Source organism: Protopterus annectens, chromosome 10.part0 (assembly GCF_019279795.1).
Source record: "Protopterus annectens isolate FY-2018-M chromosome 10.part0, PAN1.0, whole genome shotgun sequence".
Taxonomy (NCBI): Eukaryota; Metazoa; Chordata; order Ceratodontiformes; family Protopteridae; genus Protopterus; species Protopterus annectens.
In genome coordinates, this window is record NC_056744.1 from 1,396,149,179 (window position 1) to 1,396,167,949 (window position 18,771).

The following is an 18,771-nucleotide window of genomic DNA, read 5'->3' on the forward strand; positions in this document are numbered from 1 at the left end:
TAAATATATTACTGTATTATTACATTTATACCTATACATACTTATCTAAATGTATCAATGTAATCTACGATTGTTAGAAATAAATAATAATATACACACTTACATGTGTGTGTAGAATTTTGTACAAGAGCCCACACACTTTCTTTGTACCAGGGCCCAGATTTTCTCTTGGTGGCCCTGCTTCCATGCTTGGCCAGCAAGGTCAACATTCAGTGAAAGATTCTTTGTTTCTGCTTTTCTAAAATGTATACATAAATGAAACACCATTTTAGGCTTATTTTATTTTTTAGCCTGTCTAATGTCTAATAATTACTGTAAAATGAAAAACCCTGATCTAACATTGTATCTTGTATCCATAATCATAAAATGCAGCTTCTGATTTCTTAGGTTTTGCATTATCATTTTAGTCTCTTCCCACCTATCCTTAGCTGCCACAACAGAATCCTTTTTTAAGCCATACTAAGTACTTTATCATGTCCCCATATATATGAGTATTGCTGAACCAATTCGTGTGTGGGCACATAATTTAAAGATACTGACTCTGTTTTACCTTCATTAATTTTGTATCCCAAAAGATGTGAAACCATCTCAGATTTTCTCCACAACACTGAAATGTCCTTTTCTTGTTTTTAGCAAATATAAAATATCATCTGCAAATAAAGCCAACTTTTTTTGCTTACCATACCAATTATATCCTTGGATTCTTGAGTTCCTTATTTTCTTCGCCAATGGTTCTAAATATAATGCAAACAACAAAAGGGAAAGAAGACACCCTCACCTGGTTCCTCTGCCCAAACAGAACTTATCAGAAAGGATCCCCAGCTATAATTTTTACCTCCAATTCCTCATATATCCTCCTAATCAACCTTATTTTATGATGGACTCCAAATGCTTCCATTTCCCTACTAGTGAAATCCCAGGTTACTCAGTCAAATGCTTTCTCTGCATCATGACCCATCACCAACAACAGAATTTTCTTACATTCTGCTTTACTCTGGGTCATTATTTATTCTGTTAATGCTGTCAAATGTTTGTGTCCCATCCACAAAACCACACTGATGCCATAATTGGTAGATATGGATCACATTTGCTATTCTTTTACCATTATAGATATAAATACTTTATAATCATGGTTTTGTATTAAAATGGGCCTACATGAAGCAGAATCTGATGGGTCTTTGTCATATTTAGCTATTACAGCCACCTCTACCTTCTTCCGGGATGTTGGTAATACTGCTAAACATAACTTTCCAGATCTCCATTACTTTCTTCCCACCTAGCTTCCACAGGACCACATCACCATTTTTATCTCATCTACTATGCTGTTAGTAACTGAGTCTCATCTACATCTAACCTTGGGGTGTTTACTTCTTCCATAAACATTTCCATTTGTACTTTTCCTTGATTTCCACATTTCTCTGCTTTATACAGATTTTCATAAAATTTTGTAATCCCTCTACTGGATCTCTTATTTTCCTTTTTATAGGCTCTCTAGGCATGGCAACAACACTTTCTACTTTCTGTTGCCTAAGCCATTGTGCTAAATGTTTTTGTGCTTTGGAGTTATCATCCTTTAATTTTAATCATCAGCTTGTGAAGAAAGCTATGAAGCACAACATTCTCCCTCCATATCCCTATACTTCTGACTGAAAACTGGAGTAAGAAATGGAGAGAACTCTTTTTCTTTTCATTTGTAAAGAGGAATTAGGCTAAGTAAAGACAGAAATATATTCCTTAATGAATCTAACCTGACCAAAGAAATATAAACATGGGAAGACAGATTTTTAACTTTTTCATTTTCTTTCCTTGGGTGACGTACTGGAAAATGACCAAACCAAGCCAGACACTGTAACCCAGGGTCTAAGGGTCACTTTTTCAGATGTGCAGTAGACCTTCAACAGCCCCCTTCCCCCAAGACCATTAAGAGTGGTACTCCCTTGCCTGCAGAGGATATCCCTACAAGCACAGAGGGTGTGTGTCTAGCTCCTAATCCTTAGTGACTTTAGGGGAGACACCAGGGAAAAATTAAACAGTTCGATGAACCAAGTTCAGCCACAGCAGTCACCCATCAGCAGCTGAAGCACAGAACGAGTTGGCCTAATACCAAAAAAGATTCCCTGATAACTTTTTTCTTTTTGCATATGGGTAAAGGAAGAAATGAGACTACCTGTAACCGCTCCATTTGTCCAGCCTAGAAGGAAGCTGCAAATATGTCTAGTTGAGACTCTAAGAGTCAGTAAACCTACTGCTAGACAAACAAGTTTTTTGTGGTATAAAAAAAAACTGTCAGTCCCCCCCCCCTCCAAAAAAACACACCCTGCCCAAACACAAATTCTATAGTTTATGTTACAGAAAGTTCAAAAAATTAACTCCAAATGTTCAAACAACCATTTACAGTAGTAAAATCTCCTACACAAAATGACAGTCCAAACAAGGTAGGTTTCCTAGGATAAAATACAGAATTTTCAGAGAAAAAAAAACATTAGTTTTCCTCAGAAAAAACAAATAGTGGAAGGTTTTCCCCAGTAGGGGGACTTGTCTGCCCATCCTTAAAAAACTGCTAGACAACTGACAGTTCCATGCAGCCCACAGAAGGAGTTGGCTTTAGTGACAAGAATTTTCTGAAGCTTTTAAGTCTCCAGTCTGCCTTTTATATGGAGCTTGGCACAAGCTCCTGGCAGTTAGAGCACATGGAAGTGCCATAAAGCTTTGAAAAGCTGGTCAGTTGGTCATATCCTTGGCAGCATATAATTCAGATAGATTAGGCTACAGCAACAGGGAACATTATTGTATTCATAAAGTAGCAAAAAAGTATTCTAAGAACTAAGCCAGCTCCAGAATTAAGAAAGGAGATTCTACCAACAGGAATGAATACAACTAGAAAAATAGGCAAGAGGGGGCTTGAATTTACTGGAGAAAATAAACAGAGAAACAAAGGTACTGGTAGCAAATAAGTAAGAATGGAAAGTAGTAGAGTGGAATGAGGCCAAGCAGAAGTTTGAACTGCAGGTTAGAGACTGCCTTATTTGGCCAGGGACTGAAAATGATATATAGGCAGAGAGAAAGGAATAGGGGAATGCAAATTGAAAGGCCAGCTCTAGTATATTTTTTAAACTAAGTCTAGAACAGAAGTTGCTGTTAAAAAAGGATGACAAATACTGCATGATAACTATAAGAATCAATCATAGGAAGTCAGAAAAGACTGGGAAGAAAGACTGGAAAGGCAATATACAAAAGAGCAATGGAAGGACATTTGTATGACTCTTAAGAAAAAGAAGCCCAGAAGGCTTAGGATTTTTGTTTGGAAGTGTTTGCACAGATATTTTTATATAACGATCAAACTTAGGATTTTTCCTCAGGTAGATGAACACTGGAGGTATGATGATGGAAAAGAGAGAGGCAACTGGGAACATGTTTTAAGTTCAATGTTCAAGTGGCAGATTTTAAAAATTCCATATAGAGTACACTGTCAGAAATGCTGAGGGGAGCAAATGGCTGTTGTTGTTTGTCTTTCGGCTTTTCCCGGTTAGGGGTCGCCACAGCGGAATTCTGGTCCGCTAATGATTGGCAGTTAGCTTTTTTTATGGTGTCAAGTTGCCAGCCCGACGCCCAACCTTCAACGAAGGCACGCCCATTCAACACGTGTCTTTCGAACGCCCACTCGACCGCGGGGAGGACATGCAGACTTCCACACAGAAGGTACTCCCAAACCCAAGCCGAGAATCGAACGGGAGAACCTCTTTCTGTAAGGCAAACAACGCTACCGCTGCACCACCGCGGAAGTACTGTAAACAAGGAAAATTAATGATTTTGAGCTGGGATAGGAGATCTGATTTGCCTAGACATAGTAAAGCCTTACAACATACAATGGCATTGGTGCCAAAAAAAAGCAATTACTAGAAAATGGAAATCAAAATCTAAGCCAGTTGTAATTGAAGCACCAAATACTATAAAGAAGATACAAGAATTTGAGGTGGGATCATTCACTGGACAAGACAATGCGCAAATCATAAAAAAATACATAGAAATTGTGGGAACAATACACACAGAATGATATTCAGGATGATGCATGATGTTTAAGGGAAGGCATGAACTGAGTAATTTATTTACTGATAAAATGAATAACAATTGTTAAAAAGAAAGAAAACATATATGCAATGTATAATGTATGAAAATAACAAAGGTTAATATGGTTTACTTTCTTTTCTTTTAATCTGTTTCTATATCTTGAGTGATACTTTAACACAAGTGTTTAATGCAAAACACAACCAAGAAGAAATTGATGAAATCATATCAAATACAATAATATAAAAAACTATGATGTCTTGATAAGTCAGCCAGAAAAATATTACTTACATCTAACAAGTCTGTAACCGTATGTCTAAAAGTTGCCAGCTGCTCCTCTGTTGATGTGGCTGTTATTTCTGCTTCATGCAGTAAGTTCAAAAGTGGTGTGTTCACATCATGCAGACATTTTTCACAAAATCTGAACAAAAAAGAGAAACATATTATAATACACAACAAAGAGTTAAACGTACACTAAATGCTTTAAAATCTAATAGCCGGAAGATCAGATATCATGAGGTCAAACTACACAAAAATATTTGAAAGCTATATGCTAAAGTGGGAATTCAGACCATGTTGCATCTATATTCCCTTAAAAGTTACTTGCATTTCCACTCATAATTTGTTCCACTTACACTAAAACAGTTTTTTCCCCAAATATCTTCTAAAGTACTTGCAAACCTAGTTAGCAGGATACGCTTCTGGCTTTATTTACCTACCTGTTTAAAGTTAACTACTTATTTCTTAGCCAATAAATTTGCTGGATTATATTTAGACATTTTATCTATCAACATATCCATCCATTTAACTTTATATCATCAACATTTCTCAAAGTTTATTACAGTCACTCTCCATGCTGGGGTAAAATGTGATGTTTTATTTGCCGGGCTATACCAGTTTGGACAAGCCAGTGAAGTTTAAAGCATGGGTTCTTATAAGTTTTGCTAAACCCATCACAGCAAATGCATAAACTTGAAGCAATGAAAGAAGGACAACCAGAAAGCCACAACACAAAGTCAGACTATCAATTAATACATTAATAGTGTCAGAATGAGAGAGTATCTAAAACTACAAGAGCAGTAAAAATGCATAATAGATCACAGTAGAGCCAGAGATGCAATGTATGGCATCTGAAGGATTCTACATCTGTACCTTATGGCCAACACTAATAAAAAAAAAAAATGAAAGCGTCGGAAGGGAAAAACAATAAAAGATAAATAGAGGTGAAAAAACAAGAAGAATATAACTAAAACTTTTAGTTATGTACTCACCATAACTTTAGATGTTTGGGATCCATCTCGCCTACATTCTGTACTGATGGGCTCGGAGCCGATCCCTCGGCTCCGACTCGGCACGCTATGCTATAGAGCGAAGCCTCTTATTGGCTGAGCTATTCTCTATCCCAGGATGCACCACCGCTAATCCCCCAGATCTTGTTTGTCCGCATTCATGCACACACACATAACTTGTTTATATAACATTGCCAGATGTTTCAAGACGAAACAATAGAATTCGGACCGTCCGATCTCATCTGATCTCCAAGGCAGGGGGAAGGAGGGTGGGTTATTGGGAATGTAGGCGAGATGGATCCCAAACATCTAAAGTTATGGTGAGTACATAACTAAAAGATGTTATGTGATCCTATCTCGCCTACATTCTGTACTGATGGGACAGCGTCCCTAGCACCTAAATCCTGGGTGGCTCACTGGAAAACACTCCTGAGCACTGTGGAACCAAATGAAGCTCGCCCCCGAGATGCCACATCCAATTTGTAGTGGGAAATGAAAGTGTGCGAGGAAGACCACGTAGCCGCAGCACAAATGTCACTAATGGCAAGCTTAGAATGGAATGCTATTGAAGTAGCCATAGCTCTTGTAGAGTGAGCTTTGACAGAGGTTGTAAGCTTTTTATTAGAAGAGGAATAAGCTTGACTAATACAGTCCCTGATCCATTTGGCAATAGTGACCTTTGTGACGGCTTTGCCCAATTTGTTATCCAAAAAGGACACAAACAATTGATCTGTTTTCCTTGTTTGTTTGGTCCTGTCTAAATAAAAACGCAATTGCCTGTGGACATCCAATGTGTGGAATATGTATTCCGCTTTGTTTGAGTACTTTGGAAAGAAAACTGGAAGTTCTAATGACTGTTGTAGGCAAAAACTGGAACAAACTTTAGGGACAAAGGATGGATTAGGCCTTAGAGATACTCTATCTTTGTGAAAAAACAGGTACGGAGGTTTTACAGATAAAGCTTGACGCTCTGAGACCCTTCTGGCAGAAGTAATCGCAACCAGAAAAGCAGTTTTCCACGACAGAAATTTCAAATCACATGTTACTGCCGGTTCGAAGGGGGAGGAAGTTAAGGCACGTAACACCAAATCGAGATCCCATGGAGGAGCAGGACGAGAAATCGGAGGTCGTAAAAGCGCAGCACCTTTCATGTAGGTCTTACACAATCTGTTGCTCATTAAAGGTGGGTTTATAAATTCATGAAAATTGGAAATAGCTGCCAATTGGACCTTGATGGTAGAGACTGAAGAACCTTGATTGAATAGGGAAGTTAGAAATTTTAGGACTTCCGATACAGGAATAGTGATGGGATCCAGACCCCGGAGTTGAGCCCAAATAGCAAATCTCTTCCATTTGCTAGTATACAATTTCTTAGTGGCAGACTTGTGGGCCAAAGATAAGATATGTATGACTTCCGGGTCTAAGGTATGGTTCCTGACTATAGTCGGAAGAGGAGGAGCCAAGCTGTTAACTTCAAAGTGTGAAGGGACTGGTGAAGTAGTCCCGACTGATGAATTAATAGGTCTGGGATCTGATCCAGGAACCATGGACCGTCCAGTGCATATTTCCGAAGATAGGGGAACCATACCTGACGAGGCCAGTAAGGAGCAACTAAGATCATTTTGCTCCCCAAGTGAGACGCCTTTTGGATCACTCTGGGAAGGAGGGGAACTGGGGGGAAGGCGTATAGCAAGCCGGTGGGCCAAGGATGGGCTAGTGCATCCATAGGGCTCCCCCCCGGAGCTGGAGTGAGGGAGAAGAACTTTTTGCACTTCGCGTTCAGCGGGGTTGCGAAGAGGTCACAACAAGGAATTCCCCATTTGCTGAAAATCTGAGTTGCCACTGCATTGTTCAGAGACCACTCGTGAGGAGAGAGGATAGTTCTGCTCAGTCTGTCGGCTATCACGTTGAATTTGCCAGGGATATGAGTTGCTATCAGAAAACGTCTGGTCACCACTGCCCATTCCCAGACTCTCATGGCCTCTCTGCAAAGAGGGTAGGATCTGGTTCCTCCCTGCTTGTTCAGATACCAGACCACTGACATGTTGTCGGAGTGAACGGCAATTACGCCCTGAGGGAGGTAATCGTGAAGGGCTTGTAGAGATAGAAGCACCGCCCTCATTTCCAAAATGTTGATATGAAGAAGACTCTCTTCTGAACGCCATTTGCCTTGGACTGACCTGCCCAGGGAATGCCCCCCCCACCCCATCTGGGAGGTGTCCGTAGTCAAAGTGGCCATAGGAGGAGGAGGTGGAACAAAAGGTCGACCCTGATCCAGATTGGAGGGCACCAGCCACCAGCGAAGGTCCCGTTTGCAGGTTTCCGTGATCCGTATGAGGTGACTGAGCGGGAGATCCTGAAAGGACCACTGTGTCGAAAGAAGCCACTGGAGAATTCTCATATGCAACCTTGCTAGGGGGACTAGAAGAACCATGGCCGACATAGATCCCAATAGCTGCAAGACCATCTTGGCTGGAGCTTTGGATTTGAGAAGCAAGGCTCGGACTTGAGCTTGTATGGTTTGTATCCTTTCTGTAGGAAGATAGACCCGCATTTGGTTTGAGTCTATCTCTACTCCGATGAATCTTATGCATTGAGATGGCAGCAACACAGACTTTGGCCAATTGAAGGCGATTCCAAGGGAAGTGCCCAGTGATATTGTGGCTAGTAGGTTCTGCAATAGTAGACGCCTGGAGGTGGCAGTTAGGAGCCAGTCGTCTAGATACGGAAACACCTGGAATCCTAGACTCCTCAGGTGAGCAGTCACGACCGCCAAACATTTGGTGAATACCCTGGGGGCTGTGGTGAGACCAAAGGGCAGCACGCGGAACTGAAAATGACTGTCTCCTAGGCTGAAGCGCAAATGTCTCCTGGACGCCTGATCTACCATGATGTGGTAATAAGCGTCCTTGAGATCTATGGAGCACATCCAAACACCTTTCTCCAGCAGTGGGAGAATGGATTGTAGGGTGACCATTCGGAACTTGGACTTTTTGACTGAACGATTTAGAATGCTGAGATCCAAAATGGGCCTCAAGTCCCGGTCTTTTGGCACCAAAAAGAATCTTGAGTAAGTCCCTAATCCGATCTGGTCTGCGGGGACCGGTTGGATGACTCCTTTTTGAAGCAGCTTTGAGACTTCTAAGGCTGCAATTTCCCGTTGACTGGGTGGCGGGTCTGGGATTTTCTTGGACGGAGGTGGGGAGTGAGAAAAAGGGATGGCGTAACCTCCGGCGATAATTCGAAGCACCCATCGGTCCTGAGTGATACCTTCCCAGGCTTTTAGGTGCCTCGAAAAACGACCCCCGACTGGCTCCGGAGCTGCACAGTCGGGCAATCCTTCAGGGATTGTGAGAGGCTGAAGAGCCACGAAAGGACTCGCGGTCTCCAGTGTTGCGGGGGCCTCTGCTGCCTCTGGGACGGTGTCTTCCAGAAAAATGTCCCCCTCCTCTGCCTCTAGAAGGGGGATCGTCCTGCTGTGAGGGATAAGACTTCTGGGATCTACAGAACCACATTTTCCCTCCTCTTTTAGCCTTGGGATAAGGCCAAAAGGGAGTGGAAAATCGTGCCCCTACGGCAGTCAAAGTCTAACCTTCTTGCTCGCAGCGGGTCAATGTGTCCTTTACCTTGGGTCCAAACAAAGAGGACCCATCAAAGGGCGTCGGCAAAGGAAGACTTGAAGGCTTCCATAAAATGACACAGGCGGGCCGGGCTTGCCTCCGTGAGCAATACCCGCCATGCTCTACCCCTCGGCCGCATATGAAATGAGCCTCATGGACGAGTTAGATATCGATGACAGCATAGCCAACTGAGAGCCAACCGTCTGGGCCAGCTGCTCAGGTAGGTTACCCAAGAGGGTATCTGAAAGCTCCTTGATCAGATCCCTCTGAAACCTGGTGAAGTGCGTTAAATAGTTCAGGGACCTTAAGGTAAAGGCCGCTGAACTGAGGGTGCGCTTCCCGTACCGATCCATGCTCCTAGACTCCTTATTCGGAGGATGGACGGACGTCGAAGCCTCTGCTACAGCTTGTTGGGTAGCAGATGCCACCACCAAGGCATCTACAGCCACACCTTTTGTCAAAAACTCCTTCTCTGGGGGTGCTGATTGGAATTTATTTGGGCGAGCAGGCACCGGTTCCACAGAGTCTGGATGTTCCCACGCCCTTCGACAGATCAAATCTAGGAGCTCGAAGGGCGGAGACACCCAGGAGGCGGAGGGCTGAGCCCCGAAGGCCTTAAGGAACACCGGCTCGTCAGCAGAAGGGGGTTTGGAGTGCCAGCCGCCTCGTTGTTTGAGGGCTTCCAGGATGTCTGCAAAGGAGACATCATCTGAGGACGACTTAGGGAACCCCTTTGCATCATCAAGATCAGTGTCTGACGTGAGAGACTCATCGGGGGAGTCAACGTGCTTCCTCTTGCACAATCTTTTCCTTGGAGGTTCCTCTGAAGAAGCTTCAGAGGGACCTCCAGGAGGGGGGGAACCCCCAGTGGGGGTAACCTCAGGCCCCGGGGCTCCACTGTCTAAGGACAGGGGGACTGCCAAAGACCCAGTCTCTGTATGTAGGGAAGGTGCCAGTGAGACCGTGGAGGTAGCCAAAGAAGATTTGGCTAACGCACTCCTCATGGCCCTGAAGGCCGGACCACCAGAATCCTGGGAAGGTCCAACCCCCGTGGCCACAACAGCAGACGGTACCCCCGCAGCCGAAGCACCGAGAGGAAGGCTTGGAACCGAAAACATCAGTCCCGAAGCGTCCCCCCCGGGGCCGACAGAGGAGGTCCATGTACCGAACTCCGACTCGAGAGCCGGGGTTGGAGTAAGGGTCGGGGCCGACCCAAAAACCTCCATCGGCTCCACCAGCACCAACGGTGCCGAGGCTGTTGGAGGAGGAACCAGAACTACAGGGTTGGCCATCGGCTCTGAAGCCGAATGGGCTGGAGCCGAAACTAATTTTTGGAACACAGGAGACTGAAAAAGTCTTAGGAGCACCCTGTCGATGTCCGAATCAGACATCTTGGAAGATCTAGATGAAACCGATCGGGTCTGAACCGACTTCTCCATCGGCTCCAAAGGACTGGGGGACCTGCTCCGAATGGACTCAACCAATATCGGTGCCGAGGGAGATCCCAAAACAATTTCCCTCGGTGCCGAGGAGGGCTTCGGCACCGAAGGGGAAGAGTCTGAGCCGGCAACCCTCATCGGCTCCAAAATCAGTGGAGCCGATGAAGGTGACCCGCCTCTCGAAGCCCCAGTCATCGGCTCCGAAACCAGAGGAGTCGAGACTAGGGGCATCGAGGCAGACCGTTCCGCCCTCGGCTCCGAAGTCCGTGGAGCCGATGGAGAAGCCTGCCTGGATTTCTTAGTAGTCGGTTCCGACGGGCTGGTCGGAGCAGCCGCTTTCTTTTTCTTAGTTGGAGAGGATGAGGAAGATAAGGCCTCCTCGAAGGAGGGTTTAATCAGCCCTTTCAAGATTAATTTATTCTTCCTCTCTTGGAGGACCCTAGAGGAAAAAGCGTGACACACGCTGCAGGACTCCTGTAGGTGCTTGGCGCCTAAACAGTATACGCACGAGGAGTGATCATCAGTTATCGACATTTTATAACTGCACCTCGTGCACTTCTTAAACCCTGAGGGTCTATGTTCTTTAGACATAATGTCTCTGAAACAGTCACTAAAACAGTGGTAAAGAACACTCTATAGTCAGAAAAAAACACAGATTTTAAACAACAATAAAGTTTTTTTTTTTTTTTTTTTTTAAACGATAATCAAAATACCAGTACAATACAATTATGACCAACAGCAAAAAGGAGGGCCAAGAACCCTCTAACTCAAACAGGTACTTGACCTCCTTAAAAGAAAATAGAAACTGCTAATGAATAGGGGAAGGCCCCTCTAACTTAAACGGGAAACCTTTCCCTAAACAAACACACAGATTTACCACAAAAGTATATCAAAAAACACTCGTACAACAACAATAGCTGTTAAAACAGCTTTTGGGTAAGAATAGAGAATTTCCTGACAGGAAAACTTTAGAAAAAAACAGCACTTAGCTCAGCCAAGTTTGAGACCATGTCCTAGCTTGTAAGCGGCAAACGAGATCTGGGGGATTAGCGGTGGTGCATCCTGGGATAGAGAATAGCTCAGCCAATAAGAGGCTTCGCTCTATAGCATAGCATGCCGAGTCGGAGCCGAGGGATCGGCTCCGAGCCCATCAGTACAGAATGTAGGCGAGATAGGATCATATATTATCATGTATTACAAAAACATGCCCAAACAAACCAAAACAGCAAAGAGCATAGTCTTAGATACACAGAAAACAACACAAAGGTAGCAGGCAACTGCAATTGCCTAAACAGACTGCAGACCACAATATCACAACCCACACATATGCCATACAATAACACAAAGTTAGTCAACACATGTGGTAACAATAGTCAAAATGCACATAAGGAAAAGCAAAACAATAGTAAGTGGTAGATGCAATGAGTTACTATATACCATCATGGTGCAAGTGACTGCATCCTCTCTATGTAGGATAACCATGCACACAAGAGGAAGACAAGTACAGTAGGTCTCTCCTCACAAAAGACGAGACCAGTTACTATGTTCCAAATGGCTAGGAAACTGTACTGTTTTATTACAGGATACACAGAGTGGTCAGACCTCACTCCACTAAGCTAACAACACTATAGCTGTTTTCCTCAGGAAATGTATAATCTCAGGAAACTAGGGAAGCCTCCACTTAGAATTCTGTCCAGTCCAGATCCAGGGCAAATTCTGTCCCCGCCTGTAACATATATGTATGCATTATTATATCCTTTGGGAAGTCATCTACCCCAGAGACAGTCCAGATCCAGGGCAAATTCTGTCCCCACCTGTAACATATATGTATGCATTATTATATCCTTTGGGAAGTCATCTACCCCAGAGAACTAAAGCTTTGACAATATGCCACTAAGAGTTTATAAAGTTATCTGGGATTTGGGAACTCAAGTGGACATTGACCTAACTTCCGACCAACATGTGTCCAATGTCATAAGAAAGTATTTCTATATTGCACAGCATATAAACAAGGAGACTGTGTCTAGATCTAGGGATGTCATTCTTCCCCTTTACTTAGTCCTCATTAAGCTAATCAAGGAGTATAATTGCCCCCTTTGTTATGCATCTGTCCAGACACGTGTGATAACTGGAATGTCCACAGAGATAACTTACTAAAAGGATACAAAAACTAAAAGGTATGTCCTACATAGGCAAACTCAAAGCCGTGTCACTATAGTCTATCCTACAGACTAAGAGGTACACTGCATCTGACATACAAGGCATCCTCTGACTCAATACTGGTGGCTTTATTGCACATCAACAAATCAAATGGCATCAGAAATACTCAGTCTAGGGATCTAAACCTCTTCTGCAACATCAAAAGAACAGTCTGAAGGGACAGGCATATCTCAGAGAGGACACCACTGCACTGGAACAGACTCCCCCCATCCATCAAAGCTCATACCTGTTCATATTTAAATGCAACATAGATCTTTGTATGAGAAACAGAAAATTTATCCCAGGACTGCCCCTCTACTACTAATGAACATAGGCATCTCTTAAATGCTTTACCCCATGTATGGGTCCCCTCAAATTATCAATGGTATGATCCCAGTTATTCTCACTAGGGTTAACATACATCAACCATGGGAGGAGTAAGGTCAGTCTAATACCAAATGGGATAGGTTAACTAAAGCACCAAAATGGAAAAGTACAGTTGTGTACCTACCATAAATGTAGATGTTCGAGTGTATTCACTGTTGCAGTCATTACAATCGGGTTATCCTGCTGGCAGGCTACCCGCAGTCGGCCCAAGTTCCAAAGTCTAGTTCCGGCATCAGTTGCTATTGCCTCCTCCCTGACGTCAGTACGCCAGGGGTATAAAAGATGCAGCCGACGCCATTTTCTTCAGTTTTTCTTGCCCCAGATGTCAGGTGCCCCTAAAAAGGTAGGCTAAATTATGCCAATATGCATGCATACGCAAAAAACAACTTTTCTTTCATCTACAAGCAAATACACCACATAGGTTGTCTAGAATAGAGAAGTACAGATAAGTCCCAGAAAGGAAAAGGGGGATGGTGGGAGGGTAACCTGGACTGCAACAGTGAATACACTCGAACATCTACATTTATGGTAGGTACACAACTGTACTATGTTCGTGTTTCACTGTTGCAGTCATTACAATTGGGTTGAATCCCAAAGCTAAGGTTGGGAGGCTGGCTAAATAGGATTAGGAGAGGCTATCAGGCCCTGCAGAACTGCAGTGGCAAAGCCTGCCCTGGATTTAGGTTAGAGAGGTAAATGATAGTGCTTTGTAAAAGTATGCATTGAACTCCAAGTTGCAGTCTCTAAGATGTCTTTGGTTGGTACTCCTCTGAGGAAGGCTGCTGAAGTGGCTGCTGCTCTGGTGGAATGTGGCCTAATGCCCTTAGGCACTGATTTGCCATGCTGTGAATAGCAGAAACGAATGCAGTGGCCTAGCCACTTTGAAAAGTACAGTTTTGTACCTACCATAAATGTAGATGTTCGAGGATCCACATTGCTGCAGTCCTAACACTTGGGTAGTCCGCTGTCCCAGTCGGCCCGAATACCAAAGTATATGGCTGACGGCGGTCAAGGCGCATTAGTCTGACGTCAGGACGTCAGGGTACAAATGCGCATGACCGACGTCATATCCTCAGTCTTTTCTTGCCCCAGATGTCAGAAGACCCTAAAAAGATAAGGCCAAAACCAAAAAACACCAAACACTCCTGCACCAAAAATATGTACAATATATACAAAATAACAAGAGTATAACCTCACCCACACAACCACCCCTAAACACAGAGGGGAAGGAGGGAGGGTAAATTGGACTGCAGCAATGTGGATCCTCGAACATCTACATTTATGGTAGGTACAAAACTGTACTATGTTCTTCATTCCACATTGCTGCAGTCCTAACACTTGGGTAGAATCCCAAAGCAGAGGTAAGGGAGGCTGGCAAATCATAAAGAAGCAGGAGCTGTCAACATGCCTTGCAAAATAGCTGTGGCAAAACCAGCCCTAGATTTAGAGTAGAGAGGAAGGTGGTAATGCTTAGAGAAAGTATGCACTGAACTCCAAGTAGCTGCCTCCAAAATATCCTTAGTTGCCACCCCCCTTAGAAATGCTGTTGAAGTGGCAGTAGCCCTAGTGGAATGAGGCCTAATCCCAGCTGGAATCTCCTTGCCATGATGGGAATAACAAAATGCAATGCAAAACCCAATCCACTTAGAAATAGTTTGTTTTGACACAGGCTTGCCCTGAGAACTCAAAGCAAAAGAAACAAACAACTGCTGAAACTGCCTAAAATCCTTAGTCCTGCTTAAATAATAACGCAACTGCCTGTGTACATCTAAAGTGTGCAAAATCTTTTCCCCCTTATTTTGGGGATCTGCATAGAGAGTAGGCAAATGAATAGTTTGGTTTAAAGCCACACTAGAAACCACCTTAGGCATAAAGGAAGGATTAGTACGTAATGATACCCTATCCTTATGGAAAATCAAAAAAGGCTCTACCGCCATAAGGGCCTGCAATTCAGAAACCCTTCTTGCAGAAGTAATGGCCAACAAAAAAGCAGTCTTCCATGACAAGTATTTCAATTCAGCAGTAGCCACAGGCTCAAAATGTTGTAGAGTAAGTTTCTCCAACACAAAATTGAGATCCCAAGCAGGAGTAGGAGCTCTACGTGGGGGTCTTATATTCTTTGCCCCTCTAAGAAATTGCTTGAACAAAGGATGCGAAAACAATGGTGGGTCACAATCATAGTGAGCTGAAATTGCTGCAGCATGAATCTTAATGGAAGAGAAAGACAAACCTTTGTCCAATAACTCAGTAAGATATTGAAGAGCCACACTCAAATTAGGCTCAGAAATCTCCAAATTCTTCGCTGCACTCCAAAATAAAAATCTCTTCCATTTTTCTGCGTACACTTTCCTTGTACTAGGTCTTCTGGCTTCCATAATCACATTTAAAACTTGTTGAGGAAGTTGAGACCTGCTGTGTTTCAAAACAGAATATGCCAGGCTGTTAGATGAAGAGAGTGAAGCTTGACATTGAGCAGATGACCGTCCCTCTGAGACAACAGGTGCGGAATCAAAGGTAAAGGCCATGGAGGCTTCCTTACCAGACTCCTCAGTAATGGGTACCAGTGTTGCCGAGGCCAATCTGGAGCTATTAAAATCATCCTTGGCTTGTCTTGTCTGACCTTTAGGAGCACCTTTGGGAGAAGAGGCAGAGGTGGAAAGGCATACACATGAAGATTTTTCCAACTGAAAGAAAGAGCATCCACTTTCCAAGCTGTGTAATGAAATCTCTTTGTGCAAAACTTTGGCAGCTGGTGGTTCAGTGGAGAAGCGAACAGATCTATGTCTGGAGTTCCCCATGACACTGTCAATTTCCGAAATACATGAAGATCCAGTTTCCACTCGTGGGGATCCATGATTTGTCTGCTTAACACATCTGCTAAGGAGTTCTGTGCTCCCGGCAGAAACCTTGCCTGAAGAGTTAGTTGCAAGCTGAGCGCAGTCTCCAATAAAATCATTGCTTGCCTGCATAACGGGTAAGAATGTGTTCCCCCTTGTTTGTTGATGTACCACATGACAGTTGTGTTGTCTGTTAGAATCAACACCTGCCCTGGAAGAAGTAACTCCTTGAAAGCCATTAATGCAAACTGGACTGCTAACATCTCCTTCATGTTGATATGTAGATGCTGTAGTCTGGCAGGCCACTTGTCTTGTATCCACTTTCCATTTAGATGAGCTCCCCAAGCAATGTCTGAGGCATCTGTCGTTAGAATCTGACTCGCCTCTGGCCGGGTCACAGAGAGTCCCTTGTTTAGGTGACATTCCTGAGCCCACCACAAAAATTCCTTTTGAATGCAAGGTATTATTTGAATGACAGTGTCCAAATCCTGGCAGTGCTGTGTCCATACATTTTTGAGATACCATTGCAGCTTCCTCATATGCAGTTTGGCATTGGGAAGCACCAGAATACAAGATGCCATGAACCCTAAGGCTTGAAGGACTGTCCTTGCAGTCAGCCCGGACTGAAGAGATAGTTGATGGAAGTAAATGGAAAGATTCTTTTGTTTGTCCGGGGTTAAAAGGCCATCTGGGCTGCTGTATTCAGTCTCACACCCAGAAAGCACATGTCTTGAGAGGGTACTAGACTGGACTTTATTTCGTTCACAGAATACCCTAGGCATCTTAGCACTGCTATCACATATTCCAAATGCTGTAAAAGGTCTTCCTTTTCTTGAGCTAGAATCAGGCAGTCGTCCAAGTAAGGATAGATTTGTATTCCTTTTAGCCTGAAGTAAGCTATCACTGGAGCCAGAACCTTTGTGAATACTCTGGGCGCAGTAGATAAGCCAAAGGGCAATGCAGAGAACTGATAATGGGAATTCCCAGCTCAGCAGATACTTCCTGCAACTTAGTCTGATAGGCACATGAAGGTAAGCCTCCTTGAGATCTAAAGATACCATCCAGTGATCTTTGCCCAGCAGAGGTAAAAGCTGTTGTAACGTCAACATTTTGAACTTGGGAATGTCCAGATAAGTGTTGAGGATAGATAAATCCAAAATTGGTCTCCACGTGTTCCCCTTCTTTGGTACTAGGAACAGGCGAGAATAAAATCCTAGGCCCCTTTCTGGCACAGGAACCGGCTGAATGGCCCCTATTTGGAGTAACAGAGAAATTTGCTTGTGAGCCTCTTTTCTTTGTAGAGGAGGAATGTCTGGCATGCCTTTGAAAGGAGGCAAGGTATGGAAATAAAACCTGTAACCGTGGTGAACGATATCCAATACCCATCTGTCTTGGGTAATTAAATCCCAATTTTCTTTGAAAAGAGCCAGCCTTCCTCCGAAAGGTGCTGCCAGACGAGAATGTACTGGCAGCTGAAAAGGCAGGTCATTGGGTCTGTTTACGAAAGGACTGACCCCTGCCCTCACCAGAAGACTAAGCAGGTGAACTCCCTGTTCTAGGCCTAAAAGAACCTTGAGCTCTGCCCCTACCACGTCTAGACCTACCCCTAGACTGGGAATCATAAGCAGGATATGTCCATCCCTTAGTAGGCCAATTTCTACTAAACTTCAGAGGCTGAACCTGCAAAAAATCTTTAACAGTCTGCATAGACTTAGCCTTGTCCTCCATTTTCTTTAAAACTGCTTCCACAGGCGAACCAAACAACACGTCAGACTGTAATGGAGCATCCAAAATCCTTGTCTTAACATGCTCAGCTAAATTCTGATCCCTCAACCAGGCGTGCCTACGAAGAACAGAACCAGTGGCAGCCACCCTCGAGGAGGCCTGCACAGCATCAAAACCACATTGCAAGGAATGCTTACCCACCTGTTCAGACACATGAACTAAATCCTGCAACTCTTTACACTCAATACCTTCCGCCAGAGCATCCACCTTAGACTTCAATTGTGAAAGGAGATAATTTTGATATTTTAACATGTGAAACTGGCAATTCAACGCCCTCATGGCTAAAGTGGAAGAAGTATACACTTTCTTTCCCCATCTATCCAAAGCCCTTGCCTCTTTATCAGGAGGAACAGGATTTTTAACAACAGAAGCCTTAACACCTTTAGGCCCCTGAGAAACAGTTTCGGGTCTGCCCTAGGACTCTTAAAAGATACTTATGAGCTTCAGGCACCCTATAATACCTATCTGGTTTAACTGGGGCAGGAGGCAAAGAATCAGGGTTCAGGGAAGCCTCTGCAAAAACATCTTCCACCACATCCAGAACAGGAGGTATAGCTAAAGGCCTATGCTGGGGTAAAACAAAAATTCCCTAAGCCTCTTCCTGGAATCAGAGAAATCTTGACCTTCCCATTTAAAATGCTCCCTCATGGAATGAAGAGTCTCTGAAAAGAAAAATCCTCAGGAGGAGAAGCTGAAGGAGTAGAATCATCCACATCAGAATCAGAATAAGGAGGATACTCCTGCAAGTCTTCAGCCGAAGACTCAGAAGCCTCGAACACTGCTCAAAACTCTCAAGCTCAGGTTCCACCCTAGGCCTCTTATCAGGAGGGGGCATAGAACCTCTAATCATAGTAATCAAATCTTCTGCCATTTTAAGCATATGTTTCTTAGGCAAAGATCCTGAAGAGCTAGGAGAAACCCCACTGAAGTTAAACCTGGCCTGCCTCTCAAAGAAGCCTTGGAAACAGAAGGGAGGCTCTAACCACCTTGGGAAGAGAGGGAAGAACAGCCACCTGAGAAGCCCCTTCAGCCTGGCCTACCTCCTGAGAGGACACATCCTGTAACAGTAAAGTCTCTCCCTGAGACTCCAAAGAAACTCCTGGCAGAACCTCCGGTTCCACTGAGCCTTCTAAAGAACCGGCGTCCGGGA

The 18,771-nt window shown here is 43.9% G+C and overlaps 1 protein-coding gene across 2 annotated transcripts in view; it reads right to left on the reverse strand.

Annotated features, from left to right (window-relative positions):
* The window catches only part of ODF2L (outer dense fiber of sperm tails 2 like), a 2,421,058-nt gene that overhangs the window by 2,351,701 nt on the left and 50,586 nt on the right, over positions 1-18,771 (reverse strand). For both annotated transcript variants that reach the window (XM_044086028.1, XM_044086027.1), the window contains exon 2: positions 4,357-4,486. In XM_044086028.1, the coding sequence (XP_043941963.1) occupies positions 4,357-4,486 (130 nt within the window). The remainder of the gene's footprint in view (positions 1-4,356; positions 4,487-18,771) is intronic.